At 39.9% G+C, this 24,972-nt stretch overlaps 1 protein-coding gene across 2 annotated transcripts in view; it reads left to right on the top strand.

Annotated features, from left to right (window-relative positions):
• TIAM1 (TIAM Rac1 associated GEF 1) overlaps positions 1-24,972 on the top strand; it is a 275,808-nt gene that overhangs the window by 187,148 nt on the left and 63,688 nt on the right. For both annotated transcript variants that reach the window (XM_045540534.1, XM_045540532.1), the window contains exons 8-13: positions 870-1,055; positions 5,969-6,115; positions 8,460-8,534; positions 11,049-11,219; positions 17,809-17,913; positions 23,909-23,990. In XM_045540534.1, coding sequence (XP_045396490.1) covers positions 870-1,055; positions 5,969-6,115; positions 8,460-8,534; positions 11,049-11,219; positions 17,809-17,913; positions 23,909-23,990 — 766 coding nt within the window. The remainder of the gene's footprint in view (positions 1-869; positions 1,056-5,968; positions 6,116-8,459; positions 8,535-11,048; positions 11,220-17,808; positions 17,914-23,908; positions 23,991-24,972) is intronic.

The raw sequence follows: 24,972 nt of genomic DNA, 5'->3' as shown, positions 1-24,972 counted from the left end.
TCCACACTGTAGCACACATAAGTACTTCATTCTTGTTTTGGGCTGAATATTATTCCATTGCATGTGTACAACACAGTTTATCTTTTCATCCATTGATGGACATCTGAGCTGTTTCCACCCTGGGCTGTTGTATACAGTGCTGCCATGAACATGTGTGTACGCTGATACTATATTTTAAGTCAAAGTAAAAAGACAGATATCAGCCATTAATCATCATCTGTATCATTATCAACATCCTTGAGCCTTCACTCTCTGCCAGACCTTGTACTTACTCTTGCATTATCCTATTTAAACATCATACCAGCCTTACGAGGTGGGTATATTTTACTGCTTTGAGAAATGAGGGAATGTACCGGAGACATGCTAAGGTTGGAATTCCATATTGCAGAGTGTGGGTCTCCACCATCTAGTGCTGGGCTTCCTACACTGTACGCTGAGCCACCCACCTCTTCCCAAAAGCTCTTGTCTGTTTGTCTCTGGCTTTTAATTCACCTCACTTTTTTTTATATGAAAAGCCACCTCTTGGTAAGTCATGCAGTTTTCTGTTGCTAGAAGTCTCACATTTTTTCTTCTTCTATTTGCAGCCCAGATCTTGGAGTTGATAGAGCTATAATGCCCTCAAACATGAAATCTATGATAGGAGGGAACAGAGTAACTAATAATATACTTTCTGTTTCTCATGCTGAATTTATGACTGTAGATCTTTGCAGAAGAAACACATGGACCTCAGAAACTTAGGATACCTGTTGTTTATTCCTTAGGCTTACAATGAATACCTTTACAACATACAGATTTGTAAGATTTGTATAGGATATAATTTGTTAACGTTTATTTTCCCTTTTTCTTTTCCCCATTTTTCACTACTGTAGATCTTCGTTTGGGAGCAAAATCTTGAACAGTTCCAAATGGACCTCTTTCGTTTTCGCTGTTACTTAGCCAGCCTTCAGGGTGGGGAGCTGCCAAACCCCAAAAGGCTACTTGCTTTTGCAAGCCGACCGACAAAAGTGGCAATGGGCCGCCTTGGAATCTTTTCTGTGTCATCTTTTCATGCCCTGGTGAGTAGAAACTAATGAACTTTTGAAAAATATTAATCTTGATGCTTAATCCTGAGCAGAACGTGACAGGAGTCTCTTAAGTATTTGTCTAGTTTACTGCCGTGTGTAGATTTCTGAAATGCGCTCAGTTTGCAGTGGGTGCAAATTTTCATTTGAATCTGTCCTGAAATTTATTACTTAAGCCTCTCTTTAGGGGACCTAAGTTATTGTGGAAAGAACATGTGAAAGCTATTGTCTTCAGAGTTGTTCACCTGTAGTGTTTGTTGATAACTATTGACATCTTTAGGCAGTGTCATGGTTTGAACCCAAATACACGTTTTTTACATTAACTTTATGGAAATGGTGAATGGCGGGCTCTCTCGCATCCATAAATGTGTTCTTGTTCTCTCTCTCTGTCTCTTAATCACTCACATACACACACACACCATATATTGAACACAGATCTCTTTGGAGACCTGCCTTTCACTCTATTTTTATCATTGTCTTGGTGACCATAAATACCTGATGCGTTAGAGGAAGGCAGAGATTGTCCATGATTTGCCAGCTGAACGTATGCATCACTTGAGGAAGAACATTTTCACCTGACCTCCAGAGTGGCAGATTGTGTAGTTGTGTGGTGTGTTTATAATCTGTAATTTCATGTACTTGCTAAATTGTGAACAGCTTTATGTGCTTCTGGCTCCTTTTCTTCTTAAAAATTGCTGTGCGAGTAACATGGTTTTAGCCGATCCAAGTCGACACCCACTTAAAATGTACTGCACCTTAGCACATTTGCTATGGAATGAAATGTTACGTCTCAGGTTCCAGAAACGGCTTTGGAAAACCTTAGCTGTGCTGTTCTGTCTTGCCTTGTCAGCTGTACCCTGCAATTGAATTCAGAGCTGTAATTCAGTCAGAGGCGTTTGTATTCTTTATAAATAGATTAGCATCATCATTCAGATAATTAGGGGTAGATTTACATTTTTAAAGAAGTCTTAAACCAATTTCTGGAATTATTAAAACTGGCATCCTGATTTGTTCTGCTAATTATAGCTCAGCTCTTGGTCTCCCTGGCTACCACCTCTCCATATAGCTATTAAGTCCTGTTTTTTCAGTAGTGGTGGGACAAAGTGCTGTGATAAATAAATCTTGCAAACGGTTTTCAGTTCCCGTCTCTCTCTAGATCTGTTTCTCGGAGACCTGGACAGCAGTTTTTGACCGAGCCAAATCTCAGTTCTCCTGTTCTACAAAAACACTGGGGTGAAAATTCTTATTTACCCCCTTGTCAGAATGTCATGTATCGAGGGAGCATTTTTATTAAGAGACCTTGTGATGTCAGTGAGGGACCATCTGTATTAATTCCAAATCCTGAGCGTCTCAATGGCTCCATTCTTTCACTGTGGCTTGCTGGGGTTTGGAGAAAATAATTTTGCTTTCTACCTAAAACGCGTATGCTTTAATTATTTTCTTCAAAGCCATTGGATCTGACCTCTCTGAGAAGGTTCTTGGTCTTCATAATTTCTCTGCAGACCTTCTAATTTCCTCCGTCTCAATGTCTGTGATTTGCTTGTACTTTTCTTATGGTGGGCAGGCTATTAAAATTTGGCCAGTTAAAGATGGGGGTGGGAGAGTTAGTAAATCTCTTAGGTTTTTTGTTCAGTGATTTTAAGGAAGAATATTTAATTCCATATGTTTCAACTCTTGTTTCTCTGTTCTTTTTTTTTTTTTTTTTTTTTTTTTTTGCTAGCTACATCAGTGATGCAAGTCTGGGTGTTTTGCTCTGTCTTTGCAAACTTCTCTTTTCTACGAGGGGTTTCATTTGAGACAGAACAAGTCATGCGAGCCTACTGGGTGTCTGTTCCCATTTGCTGTCCTAGCTCCCAGAGAGGATCCCGGGCAGAGAGTTTTATAGTCTAATTTATTGGACACTTAGTTTTTGTTCCTCCTCTTCTTGTCATTTGACTCCAGGGATTTTTTCCCCCTTGGGGTTGAAATAGTCTTCAATTTAGCCTTTGTCCAGGAATTTTTTTTTCCTCCTTTTAAGTGGGGGAGGAGTGGGGAGGAGGTGTGAGGGTGACAGGGCTAGGGGAGGAAATTGGAGCTACAATTGAAGTACCATTCACTAGGAGAGCTTCCCAGAATGCTGAGTGATTTGCAGTAATTAACTGAAGGGTCCCTGCTGTACTCTTTGAAAGAAGGTTATCATTGTTCTTGTTTGCACAGATGAGCAGAATGATAGAGTAATCAGGTCCGGGCCACAAAGGGAGGCATTGTCTGGGCAAAGATCATTGAGAAACTCTTGCGCTTTTGTCCAGTAGTTCTCCTGCCAGCTTTTCTTTTTCTAAATCCCTTTGCTCAGTTTGAGTTATTATTGTCTCGGGGTTAGTGGTTACTTTTGCAGTTTACAAGGCCCCAAACAGTTTAGAATAGTTCTTATGAGAACCTTAAATAAGTCTGTTACATAGACCCAACTAACTGGTCCGCTGGTAACTGAGAATATTTATGGTTGCATGAATTTCTCTTTCATGCTCATTTTTTTTAGTAGAGACGGGGTCTCGCTCTTTCTCAGGCTGGTGTTGAACCCCTGACCTCAAGCGATCCTCCTGCCCCGGCCTCACAGAGTGCTGGGATTATAGGCGTGAGCCACCGTGCCCGGCCCATACCTTTTTTTTCTCTCTAAAATTGCAAGCTAAAGAGTTACTTTTGAATTGCAACCATGTTATATAGGATCTCTGTGTTTGCTTTTTAATATTTATTTATTTATTCATTCAATCATCAAATATTTGTGGGTGCCTGGCATATGGCAGTCCTTAGCCTTGTGATTAGGATTGTAGTGAACAACACAGAGATCCTGTCCTATTGGAGGGTGTATTCTTGTGGCATATAATCTTGTTTATTTCCTTGTTTTCTTATCCATAAGAAATAAGTAAGATAGTAAGAAATAAGTAAGCAAGTAAATAAATACAGTAAGTGCAGATACTGATGTGTGCTGTCGGAAGAAAACAGAATTATACATATTGACATACATGGCTGCCTCTGTATATGTATATGTATCTATTTATGGCTGGAATGATTTAATTATAAATAGGAATATAAACATGAGGCCAAATGGACATTTTTTTCTCTAGAATTTTAAATTTAACGCCATTTCTTCAGTGTTGACAGTCACGCGAGCGTGTGTGTCAGCGTGTCATAATGTATTCCTGTACAACCTTTGTTTACTTTGAACATAGAAAGTGATGAAAACAGAGAGGGGAACACTTTTACATATTTAATGTTGCCTTTGTTTTGTAATTGTTCTCTCCACAACACCTCCAGTGTAATCGTAGATTAAGGTCTTTCTCATAAAAATTCCCAGCAGTGTCTTGGATACCACACTTTTCTACGCCCTGATCTGGGTTTTTTATGTGCTAAGCTGAGAAAAACGCAAGACCTCTCAGCTCCCTCATCTTCCTACTTTGGTTTGGGACCAAAACCTTCCCCCTTATACCCTCGCAGAGAAGCTGTTTTGATTCCTGTTTTGAATGTGCAGCGGGGTCCTTGCTAGCCCCGGGGCTTCCACGGTGTTTACACCGTCAACGCTGAGAACGCGGAGCGACATGCCTTCAACCAACGCGCTGACTGCCGGGGAGGCCCCTGTGTTACCCAACAGCGCTTCGGCCCCGAGACTGCTGCCAGTTGGCATCTGTCACACTGGGAGTTGCCCGTGTGGGAATCTATGACAAGTGGGTTCCAAGACATTCACCTCTAGCAACAAAAAGCGGGCGGGGAAGTTTCATTTCAAGTCTGACTGGCTGTACCTCCTGCCGCTCCCTTTTTTGAAAGGCGAGCCGTGGGTGGCCTCTTGAGACCTCCTGGCAGAAGTTCCCTTAAGTTCCTGGGACTCTGCTGACAACCTGTAGGATAAAGTGTAAGCCTGAATGTTTTGCCTGGGAGGACTTTACGGAGTCGAGATTGTACTTGAGCAATTGTCACAGTGGCAGATTTAAATGTGGGGTGTTGCCCACTGAAATGTTTCTTGGGGTTGTTGGCACATTGCAAATATCACAACAGAGTTTAGTGGTTTTTTTTTTTAAACTTTTATTTTCCATTTACCTAAACATAGGACATGTAAGTTACACAAGTCTGATAAGGTGGTGTCACCATTTTCAGGGCGCTGGACCCCTTCTGTCTTGTCCTGCCACATTGAAAAGGCTTCTCTTATGATGAGGACCCTCCTTTCATGGGGGAGGAGGAAAGCCCCCTCGTCCTGAAGATGATTTGTGGAAGTTGCAGATAGTTTTTCTACTTATGTCCCATTGGCCAGAACTTAGTCACAGTCCTTCCCCGGCTTTGACTAATTGGCCATGCACTCAGCTACATTTGGGATTTCTCTCACTGAGACTGAAGACAGAATGGATATTGGGGGCCAACTATCACTCACATCATAAAGAAAGTGATTTTATGTATTCTAATAAAATGAAATAGAAGAGATCGGTAATTGCAGATTTAATATGGAATCACAGGAACTGAAAGCTGCTGTTTTCCACTCTTTTTGCTGACACTCAGGCACCATGTTCACTGGAATGCAGGAACAGCTCCGTGACATTTGGGGAGGATCTCAAGAAAGCTCGGCTCATTCACTAGACTCTGTAGTTCAAGCCTGTGACTGGAAGGATGTCTAAGTCTTGGGAACATAATATATATATTTTATTACATTATTTTAAATGATGATTTCAAACAAGGATTGGGTTTGCCAACTTTTTATTTCTGTTTTGAATCCATGAAGCACTCTCAAAGTCCCAGTGTGTCTGAGTCAGGGATTAAATGCTTTGGGTAGTGGGGCCAGGATTGGCTGGTGTGATGGAAGAGGGATTTTTTTTTTTTAAGGGTGAGTCTTAATGGGGACCTCGAGGTGGGTGGTCCTGACACATCTCTTGTCTTGCCATCCTCAGGTGGCAGCGCGTACTGGCGAAACTGGAGTGAGAAGACGTACTCAGGCCATGTCTAGATCCGCAAGCAAGCGAAGGAGCAGGTTTTCTTCTCTTTGGGGTCTGGATACTACCTCCAAAAAGAAGCAGGGACGCCCAAGCATCAATCAGGTAGGCTCCAGAGGGGATGAAAGACCCGCGGCACAGATGTGCTTCCTGGCCACCTCCTGTGGGGATGTGTGTCCTTCGCTGACACTGAGTGTTATTTAAAATCAACTAGTCGACACAAAGAAGTCAGTTGTGCTAGACACTTTCACTAGATAATGTATCCCCACAACACTGCACTCAGCTATTAGTACATCGCCAAGCTCTAGTCTCCCACCTGCATCCTTTCCAAACCCTGGTTAATTACAGACCTACAGAAAGTGCACGATTCAGCCTGAGTCTTCAGGAAGAAGCGGGGCGTGATGATGAAGGCAAGTGGGCACCTGAGCTCAGAGTCTTTTTAAGCTGCCTCTGGCCTGGGATCAAAGGCAGCCACCCGGGGAAATCTGATTGTTTCTTTGCCTTTGACTTTTTGGGGTTGACATTAAAATGGGCAGTTCCTCTGCCTCCCGGAATGAGGAGTCAGGAATCCCAGCACACTTGCTCACACCATGGCCCCTTCTGCTCAGGTGCGCGGGGCTGGAAGGGGCTCTCAGTACATCACTAGACTGGTGCGGTGTCGGGGCTCTGCGGGCCGCGTGCTGTAGCACAGTTCTTCCCGTTAATTTCACTCCTTCACTAGCCAAGGCCACTCTCCTGCTGACGTTACCTCCAGGAAACTCACCCTCTGTTGTTACTGTCATCCTTCTCCTTTGGCTTTGAGAAATGAGTAACTCCAAAACTGCTTGTTTAGATTTTAGGGACCAAAGGAACATGAGTATCTGTAGTCTTTTGGAAGAAGGAGAATGTCCAATTCATGGGTGACAGTGGCTGGAAAGTCAGGCATTGAGGATTTTGGCATCGTGACTAGGCTTGCTAGTCTGAAATAGCCACCCTGTACCCTGGTGCAAAATGAGAAGATGTCACAGACTGACTTGTTAAAGGGATCTCTCCCTATTTGCTCTGACAATTCCAGCCTTTAGTTTACTTAAGAAATGAAGTTTAAAAAAGAGATGAATCCTGAAAGCTCATACGCTAAGTCCCTTAGCTGACCAACATTCTCACCGTTTAAACGTGATGCTTCTCTGTCCTTGATGGAAGCTGCAGGAGACCTGATGAGCAAAATGACAAGTGAGTGTGAGAGTGAGCAGTCAGGGTGTTTGCCCCGCGATCTTTTGGGAAGAGTATAGAACATCGAGTTTGCTACCATGGGTTTGGCTCTTTTGTCAATCTGAAGGAGAAACCATTTGGAGGAAAGTCAATATTTTATCAGAAAAATCACATAAGAAACTTGATCGTTGGCCATTAAACCTGCAAAGGAGGACATTAGCAATCAGCATTTCTCCCCTCCTTTTGGGAGAAGCATCCTCTGTCATTATAGATGACTCAGACCACCGCTATAAATGTATGTCAGGACTTCACAGTTTGGACTTGTGTTCTATGAAAACCCTTAGTTCGTGTGCTTCTACTTTATTGGTACCAGGTTATGCTACAGCCCATTGCTACTGAAATATATGACTAAATTTAAATGAATTCAAGAGAATGCTTTAACTTTTTTTAAAATCGAAGGACAGTGTAATGTCTTGTGAGCAATTCTTGTAATTCTTTCTTAAAGTAAGAGTTCTTAAAAACTTTTTGCTTAGCCATAAATATATCCATAGAAATTTACTCATTAATTCAGTACTTTGTAATGGACAAAAATTGTATGTTTTTGTATATTTTGTTTGTATTGAGGGAAAGGCTTTTTCTTAATTAGGTACATTAGCCTGACAGTACATGCTCATTGTAGAACCAGTACATAAAATTTCTCGTGTTCATGTATCTGGGTATTGCGAACCTATTATGATTTTTTTTTTTTTGACATCTTTCAGTTAGCAGGATTCACTGAATTTCAAAAAAGAGACAAACTAATGTTTTTTAAATAAAGTCTTTTCTGCTGTATTGTGGTAAAAAAATAGCTATAAATATCTCCTCAAATTCTACTGAAGAAAGGATTACAAAGCAAACTGGGTATAATTTACAAATATCTGATCAGATAACATTATGTAGAGCGGAAATTCTTCATTGTGAATTTATTTAGTTCATTGCTTTTGCAAGTTTATTTTCTTTAAATTTAGATAAGTATCCAGATCTAAAAGCAAACTTTTTTTCCCCCTCCACTGTCAAATATGTGGGAAGTGGTCTAGATACGCGGACATGTTTTTCACAGTCTGCTCCCATAAATTATTTTGCCTTCTTTGGGATTTGCAGTAGGAGTATCTGAAAACTTCTGTGATGCTTTCTAACAGCCATGCCCATTTCCCTCTTCCTCCATGTTTTGTTTGCTCTCTTGTCCGGATTATTTTTTAAGATGCTACTTTTGTATATGCAGGTGTTTGGAGAGGGGACTGATGCTGTAAAGAAATCTTTAGAGGGAATATTTGATGACATTGTTCCAGATGGCAAGGTAAAAATAAACACGTGCTCCTTTGCTAGAAGTGCCACAAGTGCATCAACATACACACAGTGCAGTGGTTCTCAGGCTACTAAACTTAACTAGACACAATATTTAAAACTGAAATGATCAGTTTTTAAAAGTTATATAACAAGTCAACAAAAGATGAAAAATCATTCTATATTTAAAACTCAGTGATAAGAACATTCTCCTGCTGACATAACATTTTCCATACTTATCATTTGATGTGTAAGTTTCCAACTAGAATATAAGAGAAAATTTGAGTTCTAAGTAGCTGAATATTTTATGCTGTTGCTAATTCCTTCTTATATACAACTTCTGTTCCCAAGAGGTGAGTTCTTATTAGCCTCCCTCTCTGCCCACACATGCTATTTTGCTCCTGTTAATTTCAAAGAACTGTTCTGATAGTGTGTTCTCTTAAAAAATATGCATTTGCCTCCCAAGTCAAGTACTCAATTAGAGATTCACAGACTCAGTTCAACCTTGGGCTTGGATTTAATAGGGACTTTCAAACTGCTCTGATTGAAAGCCCATAAAGATATTGATTTTTTTTTCTTGGCCCCTTTTTTTCCAGTCTCTAAATAAATGGACACCCCTAGTTTCCAAGACCCTAATAATGATTCAGGCAGGCTCTTTGTTGGGCGAATTCTGATGTTGATAGCATGATCTTGATCTGATTGTCTGATTCTCAGGCTCAGCCTCAGTATGTCAGAATTCATGCCCCGGTTGCCATGCAACCGACCAGTGTTGGTCACCGGTGGCTCAGCCCCAGGTTCTTGATGGAGTTAAGCCTCAGAAACCAGAGTGCAGTGCAGAGTTCCGGCTACTGGAGGGGGAGGAGAGAAGAGTGGCCGTGGGAAGGCCTTTTCTCTCTTTCATAGCCAAACTGCTCAGGCATGATGTCATCCTAGATACAAAGACTGCTGTCCTTTGAAATACTCTTCTTTGGCACACTCCTTGAGCACCTGTCTCTGATGAAATTTGAGGAAATGAAATTGTTGTACCTACATGCAAGCTGAACATTGTTTTTTGTGTTAGCTCAGTCATTTCTGAAGCTGGCCAAATCATCTTGCATACCATGATTAGTGCACTTGCATGTTGGGATATCCTCTCTAGCACACAGAACCTGGAAATTGCAAGAGTTTTCCCATAGTATTTCTTTGTAACTCTTTTGGTTTTCCATTTTTCCAAGATACCTCTTTATCTCATTTCCTGCTTAGAATGCCTTGTTCTCAAAGAACAGTTTGGATGCAAAATTTGGGCTGATCCAATGCTAAAGGCACTTATTTATTTAATATGGCACATGGAAACAGAGTTGGAAGATTCCAATTATAGTTAATGGGATTTAGGCAGGTTGATTGGGTTTTGACAATTCTTTCCCTGGGGTCCAACTTATCTGTAAAAGCAACACTGTTTAAAGGCAGGGCTGACAGTATCTCCCACAGTTGGGATTTCATTTGGTGGCCTTTACTGAAATGTTTCTGCCTCCTTGGATCTCACTCTTTTTCTGTATGGAAGTCGTTATGTTACCACCTCTCAGCCTTCATTTGGAAACTTGTTTCTTCTCATAATTTGCTGATACCAGCCTTGTCCTTGGTAATCTGTAGATACGTATTTACCAGCCACTGGTCGTAAACCAATTATCAAGGTAGATTACTTACCACACATTGAGCATCAAAATCACGTGTACATTGCTGAATTCTAGCATCATTCTTTCTCCCACTGAGCTCCTAACGTTTTATCCATCTCAGGAACATTCTCTGCTTCATCTGCTTAGCTTGCTTAGGTTTAACTCAGCTGTTCAATGAGTACATAGGATACGTCTTTTCCCACATTCACAAACTCTGTCCCCCTCCCAATCCTTGGCAGAGTGACATAGAGGACAGAGGGATGGCAGCAGCCAAGGAAGCTTGTTTTTGCCAGCTTGTGCCATGGAGTTAACCCAGAAGCTCTTTGAACTCTATTTGGGAAACAGAACTGTCTCTCTCCAAGAGTTGTGCTGGAGGCCCAAGGAGAGCACAAAAATGATTACCTAGAAATAATGTAGTGTTAGAACATTATCTTTGTGAAAAAAATTTCCTTGGGGCATCATTGTTGCTTTGAAGTATAAAGTTCACATGGCAGATACTCTTTCTGTAGGAATTATCTTCTCGAAATCTGAAATGGGTTTGTGGAAGAAATAAGAGCAGTAAAGTTGATATGAGTGGGTGACCCATTTCTTGCTTTCTTTCAAATTTTGGTGCCCACTCATTCATGCCATGGCCACCTGTAGATGCTGTGGGCCAGGTGTGAAGTCCACCTTGTATCTGAGGTCAAAAACCTCCTTGTCCCACTGCTGCCATAAACCTCCTTTCTCTGTAGTTTCTCTCTCTCCAAGGGTTCCCCCTGTGTCCCACCACTGCCTCTGATTCTGCCCTGGGCCACTTTCATAGGAGTGCCATCTGGGGATGTAAGGTCATCAGAGCCTGACGCCTGCTGCTCTACTAACTTTATATTTTCTTATAGAGGGAGAAAGAAGTGGTCTTACCTAGCGTCCACCAGCACAATCCTGACTGCGACATTTGGGTCCACGAGTATTTCACTCCCTCCTGGTTCTGTCTGCCCAACAATCAGCCAGCCCTGACCGTTGTCCGGCCAGGGGACACCGCACGGGACACTCTGGAGCTAATTTGCAAGGTATGGAGCTACTTTGGATGGCTTTCCCAGGAGGAGTAGAATGGGCTGTAGGAGTCTTCTAAGGGACACATGGAACTCAGTCACATGGAAGAGGAAGTACTTACAACAGACCCTTTTGTTTCAGAGCAGCATTGCATGTGTGAACATGTGCATAATAATGTAAGTGAATGCTTCTCCTTTAGGAGGAGAGCAACTCTTCTAAGTAGCTTCTTTCAATGCATGTATTTCATAGCTTTGTAATGAGTGTATTACATGCTCATTGCAAACCTTGCAGAAAATCTATGTAAAGAACAAAGCAGAAATGCAAATTAAAACCACAGTGAGATATCATCTTACCCCTGTTAGAATGACTTTTATTAAAAAGTCCAAAAGCAATAGATGCTGGTATGAATGCAGAGAGAAAGAAATGCTTATACACTGTTGGTGGGACTGCAAATTAGTACAACCTCTGTGGAAAACAGTATGGAGATTACTTACTTCTGGGTATTTACCGAAAGGAAAAGAAATCATTTTATTAAAAGGACACCTTTACACAAATGTTTATTGCAGCACAATTCACAATTGCAAAGATGTGGAATCAGCCCAAGTGCCCATCAATTCATGAGTGGATTAACAAAATGTGGTATATGTATACCCTGAAGTACTACTCAGCCATAAAAAAGGATGCATTAATGCCATTTGCAACAATTTGCAGGGAACTGGAGACCATTCTCCTAAGTGAAGTATCTCAAGATGGGAAAAACAAATACCACATGTACATTTTATTAAATTGGAAGTAACCAATGAGCACACATGTGCACAGAGGGAAGTAAAACTCAGTGGAAATCAAGCAGGGGGGAGGGGGGAGAAGGGGAGGGACAAAAACCTACCTAATGGTACAGTAAACACTATTTGGGTGATGGGCACACCTTACAAAAGCGATCCATGTAACCAAAAACATTTGTACCCCCTTAATATTTTGAAATTAAAAAAAAAAGGCAACAGGAAAAAAAGAAAAGAAAAGAAGAAAGCAGCAAATTAAGGCCAGTCTTACTCACAAAATCCAAAAAAACCTCCTTAAACACTTTGGTGTTTGTCCATCCATTCTTTTTTCCACACATATACGTATGCACGTATTTAGTGGTATATTACGGGTACTGTTGTGTAACCTGCTGTTTATGATCAGTAATTGGTATACCGTGGGTGTCTTTAGAGTGAGAAAAACTGAAGTAAACATAAGTTTGACCTCCATGGTGGGAATCACGAATGATGGAGTGCATTTCCTCTACTTTCACCTTAAGCCGTGAAAGAAATGCCTGGATCTTTTTCAAGGTGAACCTGGTTTCATTTTTCCCCCCTCAGGGCAGCCAGGTCAATGGTCTCAAGTGAGGCGAGAGAAAGAGGGAAGATAAGAGCTTTTCTTGCATGCTTGTTTTTATTTTTACATAATGAATAGCATTGATAGTTGTATTTAGTGGTTATATCCAGTCTGAGAAAGAGCCGATACTTTCCCATTTTACAGATGGGGAAAGTGATGCCCAGAGGGTCTCAGTAACTTGCCTGAGTGCAAGTGGAGACACTGAGCCCGTCTGGCTGCTCCACACCTGGGTGTAGCCCGCTGTGCCAGGTGGACGGTCGCAAGGACTCTCAGATCCTGGGTCAGTCTTCAGGAAGTATGGCCTGTAAGGCTCGGAAAGATCTAGAATATATTCCTAGGGGAGTGAACTGGTCTTCCCTGGGGCTGCTAAAGTGAAAGTGGAAACCTCTTCTATCATAATTTTATCCTAGAGGAAGCTGGATGGATTGAAAGATGTTTTTAAAACTTCATCATTCGATACAATGGTTTGTAAATACTATTTCAGCAAGTACCACAATTATGTAGTTCTACAATCAGCAATTCTTGTATTTTTAATAAAAACAAATTACTAGGACCTTTTAAAAGAAAAAATATGGCTCTTCATATGAATGGGTGAAATGGAACAGTCCAGCTGAAATTAGCCTCTCAGATAGTCCTGTGTGAAGGAAGAGCAAAAGAGCCACTTGTTTCAGGACAAAGCTCAAATCATCCCCCACATAGGTGTTAAAAATAAATACCACCTTACACGCTTTGAATCCTTCATGTACGTGAGTTCTAGCTTTTGAAGATAATGGGTCACAATTTTTCATTTTAATTACTTAACAAAATGGGTCTACGGAGGATTTCTGCATTCCTTTATTTATAGAGTAGCACAATTCTTTAGAGACCCATTAATATTCTGTAGGGCTGTGGGAGTTATTCTCAGATCTGCAGCTTAAGGTAGTTGGAAGTAGGACTCTCTGGCCTTCTTGTATAAGCCTGACTCTGGGAGGTGTTTCTGGGGAGTAGCATAGCCTTGGAGCAGCCTCTACACACTGGCTGTAGACTTAATCAGGAATCGGAGGTTAGGCCAAAGCTTTCCAGTAACCATTGATTGGTGGGAAATTGATCAGTGAGTGGGGTAATGAGTGACTGGCCCAATTTTAGGTACTTTTCAAGCTGTTGCTTTGGAAGAAACTAAAGGAGCGAGGAATGATCCTGTTCTGCCACTTAGAGACCATCTTTAGATAATGTGGTGACCTGTTTCCCTATAAAGTGTTACTTCTGCCCCTTGAAAGGTTTCTGATGGTTTCATTAGGGTGCACATCCCTTTCTATCAGTAAAAGGTAGTCCTGCCCAATTTTCCCCAAAACATAAAAATAAAAACAGTGACATCATGATGTGGAACAAACTTACATCTCATGAGTTTAAAAATGGAAAAGTTTTCTGTGTACTTTAAGAAAGTGATGGTCTCTGGAAAGGCATCCATGTAAGATAAATTATATAGTGTTCTCGGAGCCGGGTGCCTTCTAAAGCTCGCTTCCTCTTTGGAAAACACTTGATTGTAATGAGTGGAGCCAATTTTATTCTTACGAGGGAAGGAGATAATGGAGGAAATAGTGCCCCATGTTATTAATGATCTAATATAATGGCGAGTGGGGTGTTTTTTTTTTCTTTTTCCTTTTTGGAGGAGGGATTGAAAACAAAGATGATTGTAAGAATGCCTGTCTTTTGTTTCATTATTGTCATTCTCAGTGTTGTTGATGGATACTTTCTCTAATATTTAATAATCAATCTCTTTCTTCTGTCTCTTGCATTCAGCTCATTCTCTTTCCTATTCTAACTGATCCACATCATTTCACATCAGTTTGCCATCTGCCCATCTGAGCACCAGTCAAGTTCTGGTACAGTAAATATTTCAAGATCTACATTTCATAGACAATTCATGTTATAGATGTTACTAGAATGATTGTTGCTAAATATAGCAGGTAACCATGTTGGCCTATAGGTTTCAGATATGTTCTGATCGTTGCCACTACAAAAATAATCGCAAAAAAATTCATTCATTCATACTCACTGATATTATTCACACGTGACCATGGTTTTATTTCATGCTTTCACTATGTCAGCCTATGGCTTTGGATATTCTAATAACCATTGACATTTAAAAAATAAAAGGTCACTTTCAAGGGGAGGGAAACTGTCTTTGGAAATTCTGTTATGGCACTTTGTGTGTGTGTGTGTGTGTGTGTGTGTGTGTGTGTGTATTTCTGTATGCAGTAACTGCATGTTTATGTTTCCCAGAGAATTTTGACTAAAATGGAAGAATATGAAGAGAAATAGAAGAGCAAAACATTATGGATTAGAAGATCTATGGCAATAAATTCTGAGACATGTTATCTGTTTTAATTGGCTCAAACTATTGGAAAGAGCTACATTTTGTTTTGCTGTTTCATCCTTTGAAATAGTTATCGTAAGATGTGAATTTTAAAAAATTATGCCAACTAAACTAAAAATTGTTCTACCATAATACTTTTTTAATAGTATAATTTGTGGCTACATTGCCTCAAAATGAATCAAATCCTCTCTAAGTAACTTAAGTAAATGTACATTGGAAAACAAATTTGTGCCATTTAAATTTTTTCCTAACTGAAATTTGTCTTGAGTTAACAAATTTGCTCTTGAATGTTTTACAAGTCAAAAGCAGGCCACGTATTTAGAATCACTATGTTAAAATATTCATTAATATTTGGAATTCTTTTTGCACAGGGATGAATTGTGGACATGGTTAGTTCAACTTTTTTTTGATACTGACTCGCAGATATCTGAGAAGCATAAAATTCATGTGGAGAGTAATTCATTAGCATTTTCCCTTTATGTTAGACCAGTCATGACTAATGAGGGTTCATAATTCAGAAACTTGTACCAAAATGATAAAACACACTGGTATGTATATTCATCCAATGTCCTGTTTTTAGGGTAACTATTTACTGACCAAAATAAGAGCTCTTAGGTTATAAGTAAGACCATTATAATTTTTGTGTGTGTGGCATATGGTCATTTTTATTATTTAAAGTTATCAAGCCATTATTGTAACTTAAAGACACTTGAAAAGTATGATGGAGGTGGCAAGAATCATCCTTATTACCATTGTTATATTTATTATTCTTTTATTCTCTGCACTGCATTACTCAATTATTATTTATTCTTCTCTGCACATACGTGTAGATATTTTCAGCGCTGTGGCATTTAAGGGACAGGAGGGACCTCCACAGTCCGCACCAGGACCACCTTGAGCTATTTGGTACCTGCCAGCGGACTGTCTCTCTCTCACCCCGTGGTTTCAGGAACTAGAATCTTAGGGGAGGTTGCTATTTGGTGTGATTTCCAGAAGAAGATCTGTTTAAGTGACACTCGTTAGGAGTGTCCAAAAAGTGTTTATTAATGATGACAATAAGGTTTCCAAGTAGATTTGTTCCTGTTACTAAGACCCTATGAGATTTCATTTCTTTCCCTTCCACCTCAGTCGGAAACAGATGGTGAACCAAAATTTTTGCTTCTAATTAAAGATTTCAGTGAGGACCTGGGTAGCATTTGCAGCTTCAGTCTCTTAGAGGGAAACTTTTCTTGCTAATCACATCACCCTAAATATTTCATTGTTGTTTATTTGTCTCAGTGGCTCTCTGACAAGCAATAGGTAGTAGCACAGGGAAAAGCTTACCTGTTTTATGTTTCCCGGGGCTTACCCATTCACGCTTATTATCTTTGACATCAGCGATCCTGGGTCTGTCTGTATTTGAGCTTCTGGTCTCAAACACAGGCGGGGACAGGATGAAAGCCAGGGGCACAGGAACGTGGTCGCTGAGTGGGGTCTGTGTCCAGCACAGAAGGCTTCAAACTATCACGTCACTCAGGACAGGATACGGGTTGGGGGTTCCCAAGAAAACCTCTTTAGCATTTTGCTAGGTTTTCAGAGCAAAATCATTTCCACTTTCTGGAAATGAGCTTTCGCAATAATGCAGGATGCCCATCCTGCATGTGTATATTTATTTAAAACACCCCTGCGCCACCTCCCACATCTGCGCACCCCGTCCCCATAGCCACACACACTCCTGAGGGCTGCATTTATGTTGTATTAATTTCTGTATTCTAAGTCCTTCACTTGATGAAAACTTTCCAGTTTACATAAAAGCAGAGAACAATGTGTTAAATTCTCATGTATCTGTGGCCTAGAATCTATGATCATCAAATTAAGTTTCATCTATCCACTCACTCTCTCACATCCCCCACTCTAGATTATTTTGGAAGCAACTTCTAGATATAGCATTTATCTGTTAGCACTTCAAAAAATATCTCTAAAAGATAAGGATGCTTAAAAAAGTTCCTTGGCTTAAACATTTTCTCTCTAGCAATATATTTTCATGTTGCCGTGTGACTTTCGAAGAGCATTTTCTTAATTTTTTTTCTGTATGTTCTTGACTGTCTATTGAGAATTATTTATAAAACCATGTTGCTACTATTGCTTATTCCTCAAATTTCATTCAAGGATGACTTTTTAGATAGGAAAAAAAAAAAAAATCCATTGACCCATCCTGGACCAAAGGAGAAACCCTGGAAATCTCAATCCCTAACTATTTTAGAATTGTTTTCTTTGAGCAAGTCATTCAGTGTGTTTCCATAGTTGGACACATGCCTGTTTGCACTGCCCCCAGAGGGATTCTCACTTGGGGAGTATATAAATAAGACTGAAATCCAAATGCCTTGTCTTCACACTGACTCGCTTGCAAATGAACTGTTAACAACTGTCCCAGTGTCCCCATGTGGCTAAGAAAACAACTTCGCCTGGGCACAGCTTTTTTTCTCTCATTGTAAATACAGTACTTTCTTGCCTTTCTTGACACTTTTCTTCTTTAATCAACTATGTATGTTTGAAGTTATGTTTAAGGGCCTCTTTGATCTGATGGTTTTTGTTGCAAAACCAGTGTTGGAAGGCTCAATAAATCAAATAAGGGGCAGTGAAGATGTGACTCACTTGTCGCCATGGAATCCTAAGACACCTGTGGAATGTTACTGATGTGTTCAGTGAAAAGTATTTTAATGTTTGAGTTTTGAATGCACATTTTTAAAGAAGTATAGAAACCAACACCCCTATGCATTAAAAAATCTCTATTGTTTTGGGGAAATACGTTATAGTATGTCAGTGGAGAACTAATTGCTCCTGTTTACTATTGAAAACACACATTTTCTTTCTTTCTTTTTTTTTTTTTGTTCCAGACACATCAACTGGATTATTCTGCTCATTACCTGCGTCTGAAATTTCTAATAGAAAACAAAATGCAGCACTACATTCCACAGCCCGAGGAGGACATTTACGAGCTGGTAATGTTTATGACCATTGTCCAAGTACATTTTGTAGGAGATTATTTTCAAATTATATGTGTACTTGTGTTAATTGTAGCTGGTGGAGTGGAACGAGTTCTAAAATAAATGAGCTTCATTTGGAGCCCCGGAGTTGGTGGAGCTGGCCTTACTTATCACACTGATTCCACAGGGTGGAAATGCCGCCTTTGTTTATGCAAAGAGCAGTGCCTTGCTATCGTGCAAAATCCAAGTCCAGAGCGAACTCTTCCAATTTTAATCATTATCAGTAGCTTTCCTTGCAGCATTCACAGTCTTTTATTTTAAATTGGTGACTCAAAAATCAGCTGGCTGTTGTCAGGAAAAAAGTACTAACTTCAATTTTGTGTGGCTTCCACATGGGTATTGAAACCCATGGGTCAAATCTTGTAGGGTGAAACAAGCTGCCATCTAGTTATATGTCCAGCCTTTCAGAATTGTATATATATGGATTCTTGGGGACATTTGTGTACGTTTGAGTTTTAACATACTTATAGGCCTTGGGTTCTGAACCAGACCTGGCTTTTTATATCTGTTTTGTTATTTTCTAATCATGTGGAATTGGCCTCCCCCCCAAAAAAGTGAGATGATAATACTTAATTTCTAGGATTTTGCAAAGACTGGAGATAATGGCTCACATCATAGACGCCAATGGTTGTTATTGTAATAAAGCAGTAACAAGTTCCTCTTTTGTTAGCGGGGTGGTGCATTTTTTAGTTCCAGTAAAGAAACATTTTGTGAGCAAGGCGCCTCTATTTTGGAGTTCATTCTGCTCCGTCTGTACTTAGTCATTCCTCTGGGGGCTGTGGAGCTGGCTGCCATGGATATGTGAGTAACAGTATGACTTCAGACAGGGTTTCACCACAGAACGTGGAACTGAAAATTTAAACCCAAATATTCTCTTTTGGAAAGGGGAAGCATGATTTAAAAATTAGGAGGAAATTGTGTTTTTAGTCAACTTTGTTGTGGTGCACTTTACATGTAATAAAAGCTCTCACCATTTTTTGGACATAATTTGATGCGTTTTGACAAATGTATACAGTCGTGTTTCCACTGCTACAATCGTGATTTGGAACATTTCTGTCATCCTGAAAGGTGAATTTGTGCCCTTTTAAGTGGTTTTTAAGGAAATATAAGAAAGGATGTGCTTTTGTAACACTGCTAGCATGTTGTGCAATAGAAGAAGATCACTGTGATGAGCCCTTTTGCAACTGTCTCTTAAGTCAATCAATAGGTGTTCATAGAAGGGGGGACATTAACAGAGACTGATGTATTCTTTCTCTGGCATGGAGAAAAGCCCAGTCTTTGTACTCTATGAGTAGAAGAAAGAAAACCCTTTTCCTTACTTAAAAAAGGGAAGTGCTTTGCTGGTAACACTCAAATAGCTATAGATCGTTTATTTTGTGTATTGGCGTTAATGACTATTTCACATCCTGTATTACAGAGATCATACATATGAGGTGTAGGTACTTCAGACATAGCTTTTGAAATTGTATTGACTCATTTATTGTTTTCAAACCTTGGCCATTGTGTGGTCTCATCCAACATAGGAGACTAAGCTTAGCCTGTTTGGATCTACAATTTCTGTGTACATATGATAACTATATATTTTTTAGAAGAATCTAAAGTACAAAGAGAACATGGTATTGTTTTTGCCCTGTTTCTGAAGGTCTCCAGCCCAGAGATCTCTAAGGAACAAATGCCACAGTCTTGCTTACTTGAGCACCTCTATCTTAACCATTTTGTGCTTTAGACACCTTTGGCAGCCTGGTAATGCCTCCAGGCTCCTTCTCAGAATTATGTTTTCATTTACATGAAGTAGAATACATAGGCTTACCTGTGCCTTAAACATGTTGAAATAATTATCAATAATATTTTAAAATTATAGATAATATATGTGGTTATTTATTAGCTCATTAAATTCCAAGACCTAGCAGCAGTAGGTCTAGTAGCTACCACTGTTCTGAAATAGTGATGAGCATAAATAACATTTTGAGATATCAGCAGTAACTAGAATGTGATATGAAAATAACTGTGATTTCTATTTATGATAAAGTCACAGACATTGCTAATATTGCTGTTTGTTGCTTGTATTCATTTATGGTTGAAGAAAATGCTAAGGTTCAGGAGAAGGTTTGTAAATAGAAAGATGTCAATTTTTTTCACCATTCAAGTTCATAGACCATGTAAATTCTAATCCTTGGGTCCCTGATTTTGAACCCCTGCTTTAGGCCATTAAGCTAGGTATAATGTCATTCTGAGTCAGGGGCTTTCTGAACACACAGCGTTCCTCCATGCTTTTTGAGTTTGCAGGTATTTAATTTATCATCCCTTCCTGAGCAAACATCAGACCACACACGGTTAATTGGTCTCCCTAGCTCACCTTCATCTTGATTTTGATGGACAAGGGAAACTTGTAGGTGTTGGAAGTCATTTTCTCATAAATGACTCACTCATATATGACTGTCCCAAAATATTTTATTCTATGCCACTGACTTGTCAAACAGTCTTTAGTGGTAAGGTCAATATTATTAGCAAGAGTGTGTACTACATTTTAAAGATCTTATTGGAGGGTCTAGTGTGCTTATTTACGGGGTCAGGAGATCCTCTTGCTTGTGAATAACCAGGAAAAGTCATCAGTTTATTGCTTTGCTGGCTGTGTCTTAGTAGAAGTTTGGCTGCTTTTTCATAATTAGTTGTTTGTTGGGTCCAGTCCACAGAATGATCATGAACATGGTCGCAGTCTATGGAGGCACTTTGTAAAGATCCACAGTAAATGTGTTTTTTTTCTTAAAGTGACAGGTGGGAATAAAGAGTTTGCAATAATGCTGATCAATTTATTTATTCATTCATCAGCAGATATTTATTTCTCATTTGTGTGCTCAGCACTAGCTGTTCAGGGTGCTGGGGATACGCCAAAGAAACTCTGCTCCTGGTGGAACCTGTATTCAAGTTTGCATAGATAGGTATAAACCCATGTAAATGTGTTATATGTCAGGGGGTGTTCAAAGCTTGGAAAAACAAGAAGTTAGGGCATGTGGATAGAGAGAGATGGGGCATCTAGAAGCTGGTTGTGTTGCTCTTTGAGATGTGGCCGTCAAACAGGGAGGTGAGAGAAGTGAGGGAGAGGGTCATAGAGGTATTTTGGAGAAAAGTGTTCTAGGCTGAGGGCACTAAGCTGGCTAAGGCCGGGCAGGAGGAGGGTGGCTTAGATGGTGTGTGAGGAGATTGGTGGGGAGGGTGTGAAATCGAGGAATGGAGGAGATGAGGGGAAGAGGGAAGCAGGACAGGCCACGTTGGACCTAGGTGCAGTGGGAACCGCAGCGACAAAGGGCCTAGTTGAGTTCTGTTATAAGAGGCTCACTCTGGCGAATGAGTGGGGAGTGGCCGACAGGGCATAAGTGGATGGGTGGGCGTGCAAGGCCTGTAGCAGGCCAGGGGGCCGTAGTCCGGGCCAGAGGAGACGGTGGCTTGGACCAGGTGACCCAAAGGAAAGATAGAAAGAAATGATCGTGATTTTGTGAGAACTCAAGTGCCTGGAGAAGCAAATTGTTTCTTAAAATCTGATGATCCTCTCAGCTGGTTTTTGAAAAAAGAGAAAACATGCAGCATCCTTGATTGAACAAAATAAAAGGACTATGTACGATCCTGCATTGTTAAAGGTATTTATGTATAAAAATACAGAATTTCAAAATTTCTAGATCCAGACACTGTGGTTACATTGAAAATATATTTTAAAGTATAGACCCTTCTTGAAATTTTATGTATTTTATTAGTGTTCACGAAAGCTGGCTTTAGTCTAACCAGCCCAAGGACATTGTGGTCAAAAGGGGCGTATGTGATACTGAGTTATTGTCTGAGACCAGCAAAAGTCACAAAGCCTTTCACACGAATTCCAAAGAAAAGTAGGAGGTAGTATTATGAAAGACTAGGAAAGATTATTCACAAGCGTTATTCCCACTGGATCTGTTTGGAAACAATTAGAACAAGCAGTTAAATACTGCCACCTGGGGGCAGGGTATGGCTCTCAAGGAAGTTTAAGAAAATAAAACTAAGGCTCAAACTATGTTGAAGTGAACACAGTTGATAACGTTTCATTGAGTATTCTGTGCTGTTATGGAATATATTTGTAAACTTTATTGAATTTGGTACGTAGAGTTTTGGTGACTATTCTCTGAACTAAAAAGCACTGATTTGGTAATTAATTTGTATGAAAAATTTCTGAAGTATAAAATAAAACCACATTCAGCTATTGCCCTTAACATATTGCATTTGATGGAAGTTGCGTTAAGTCAAGATGTTCGAGAAGATCCAGACTGTCCTACGGATGGTCCTGGCCCCCCACAGCCCTTGGCGTTCTATTGACCAAACTGGTTTTCAGGCTCCTAAGTCCTAAGTGTTATGCTCACCTCTCAAATGCCCAAAGCAAGTAAAGAGACTGGCTGTTCTTTTCTACTTGCCTGAATAAAATTATTTCTGGATGAATGGCTGTGTGGTTAGAGGTGCTAAGGGACAGATTTTCTGTTATTGATCTTGACTCAGCATTGATTTTCATTTCAAGATGGAATAATAATTTCTAAGTTCCATATGAGCCTTTGACACATTTATTTGTTTTTGGATTTTTATCATAGATTTTGGATTTAAACCTTTCACTTACTTACCCTAAGGAGGTAGGTAGATTCCCTTTACTTTGATACCTCTGAGATCCAACAAGAGCTGGTCCGGGAGGCCTTGTAGTACAGTGGAGAGAGCTTAAGCTCTGGAGCCAGTGAGACCTGGGTTCAAATCCCAGCTCTGCACATACATATTGGCTTTTTGAATTTAGGAAAGTGCTTTCTCTCCAGACTATTCCCTTTATTTGTAAAATGGAGGTCATAATTATCTCATAGAATTAGTGTGAGAGGCGTGACACATGATTGGAACTTCATTACTGTCTCTTAATGATGATAGGCCCTGACATATGAAAATGAAATATCAATTAAATTAATTTAAGTGACAACGTTTCTGATGTGTGAACATTATTCTTATCTTGGCTTTTTACAAAAGCTCTTTTTTTCCAGGCTTTATTAGGTTTTTAGAGGGTTGATGAATTTGTGTACTTAAGTTTTCTAGCTAATTTTGGGACAGTTCAGTGGCTACGAGAAAATATCCTCTATTTACATGATTTGTGGTATGTTTCAGTGCTGTCATTTTTCTCTGCTTGTTTATGCTATCATGAGTTTTTCGGGCAAAAGTAGTGTGTGAACAGAGAAGAATGGAAGCACAGAGATTTCTCCTATTTCCATGATTCCCACACGAAGATCTCTGTAACCTCTTCATGATTTTAATAAATGATTTTTCCCCAGTGCTGGTGATTTCAATTACTTTAGCACTATTTTTTGGGTCTATGGTAGAGATAGGGTGAAAATAGACATACAGAGTGATGTTGAGAAATTATGTAGAAGCCAAACTGTAGCTAAGTTTGGGAATTTGAGTTATAAGATTTTACTTTGACTCTTGATGGGTTCAGTTCAATAAAGACTGTGATGTAGGCCGGGTGCAGTGACTCATGCCTATAATCCTAGCACTCTGGGAAGCTGAGGTGGGAGGATCGCTTGAGCTCAGGAGTTCCAGACCAGCCTCAGCAAGAGTGAGACCCCGTCTCTACTAAAAATAGAAAAATTAGCTTGGCATGGCGTTGTGTGCCTATAGTCACAGCTATTCAGGAGGCTGAGGCAGGAGGATCGCTTAAGCCCAGGAGTTTGAGGTTGTGGTGAGCTACGATGACACCATTGCACTCTACCCAGGGCAACAGAGCAAGACTCTGTCTCAAAAAAGAAAAAAAAAAAAAAAAACCTAAAAAACAAAATATTGTGTGATGTGATACAAATTTGCAGTCAAGTATCGATCGTGAAAAAATAGATTTATGAAATGATGACCATTCTTAAGAAGTTATTTATAATGAAATCCTAATTAGACTCCTCTTTGTAATTTTCAGTTGTACAAAGAAATTGAAATCTGTCCGAAAGTCACCCAGAGCATCCACATTGAGAAGTCAGATACTGCTGCTGACACTTACGGTATGTTTGTTTTTCTTCCATCTTTGGTGTTTGTGTTTGAAGTGAAGACATTTCCTGTGTAAAGGTGCACTTATTTACAATTCATTCAAATGCCGTTGTGTCCTATTAAAACAGATAGCCTGTCTGGCTTCTGTGCTGTGGAGAGCAGTCAAACTAGAAAAAGAAAGGGATTCACCCTGGGTACAATGAAAACTTCTGCCATAAATTCCATAATTTTAATCATTGGGGCTCTTCTATCATAAAAAGGAAATGGATATGTTGGGAGTAGATTATTTTGTCTGTCAAAAGATAAAGTCACAACAAATTTATAGATCTGATTGGCTTTTATTTGCAATTCATGAATGGGGCAGCCTCCGTTCTACAAAATAAAACGAGCGCTGTCCCTGGGCGGTGGCAGAACAGTGAGCTTTGTAAGGTGGGAACAAGGAAAAAGAAAAATTTAAAAAAAAATCCTGATTGGTTCATATCAGGCTACTTCAGGTTACTTGTTTGTCAGGGAGAAAGCAGAAAGTGACTTTCTTGTCATGCTAACTCAGGTAGACTGGAATCTCTTGTTTTCAGGAAAAACTAATACGTTCGGGGATCTATCTGCTTCCTTAAAGTTTCAGATTAATGATGTGGCATTTAGCACGAGTGACTCCATTGTGGTTTGGTCTGGTCTATTGGGGCCTAGTGCAAGAGTTCAGTCCAAAATAGTGACCTCCTATAATTTTTGTTTAACATATATTATGATGTACCTTAGTAATGTAGGAATTATCTTTTCACATCCCTCTCCTAAAAACATATGCGCTATCTTCCCTTCCCCACAAATAATAATGTTAACAAGGACCTTATTTTGGTGTCATGTTGGGTGTTCCCAAGACCACCCCTAGGTTTGCTGATGCACCAGGAGGACTTACAGAGCTCCGCATACAGTTGTACTCATGACTATGACTTTTTATAGCACAGTGATACAAAGCAAAGTCAGCAAAGGGAAAAGGTG

This window comes from Lemur catta, chromosome 1 (assembly GCF_020740605.2).
Source record: "Lemur catta isolate mLemCat1 chromosome 1, mLemCat1.pri, whole genome shotgun sequence".
Lineage (NCBI taxonomy): Eukaryota > Metazoa > Chordata > Mammalia > Primates > Lemuridae > Lemur > Lemur catta.
The sequence above is the reverse complement of the archived record's forward strand: the minus strand, read 5'-3'. Positions and strand labels throughout refer to the sequence as shown.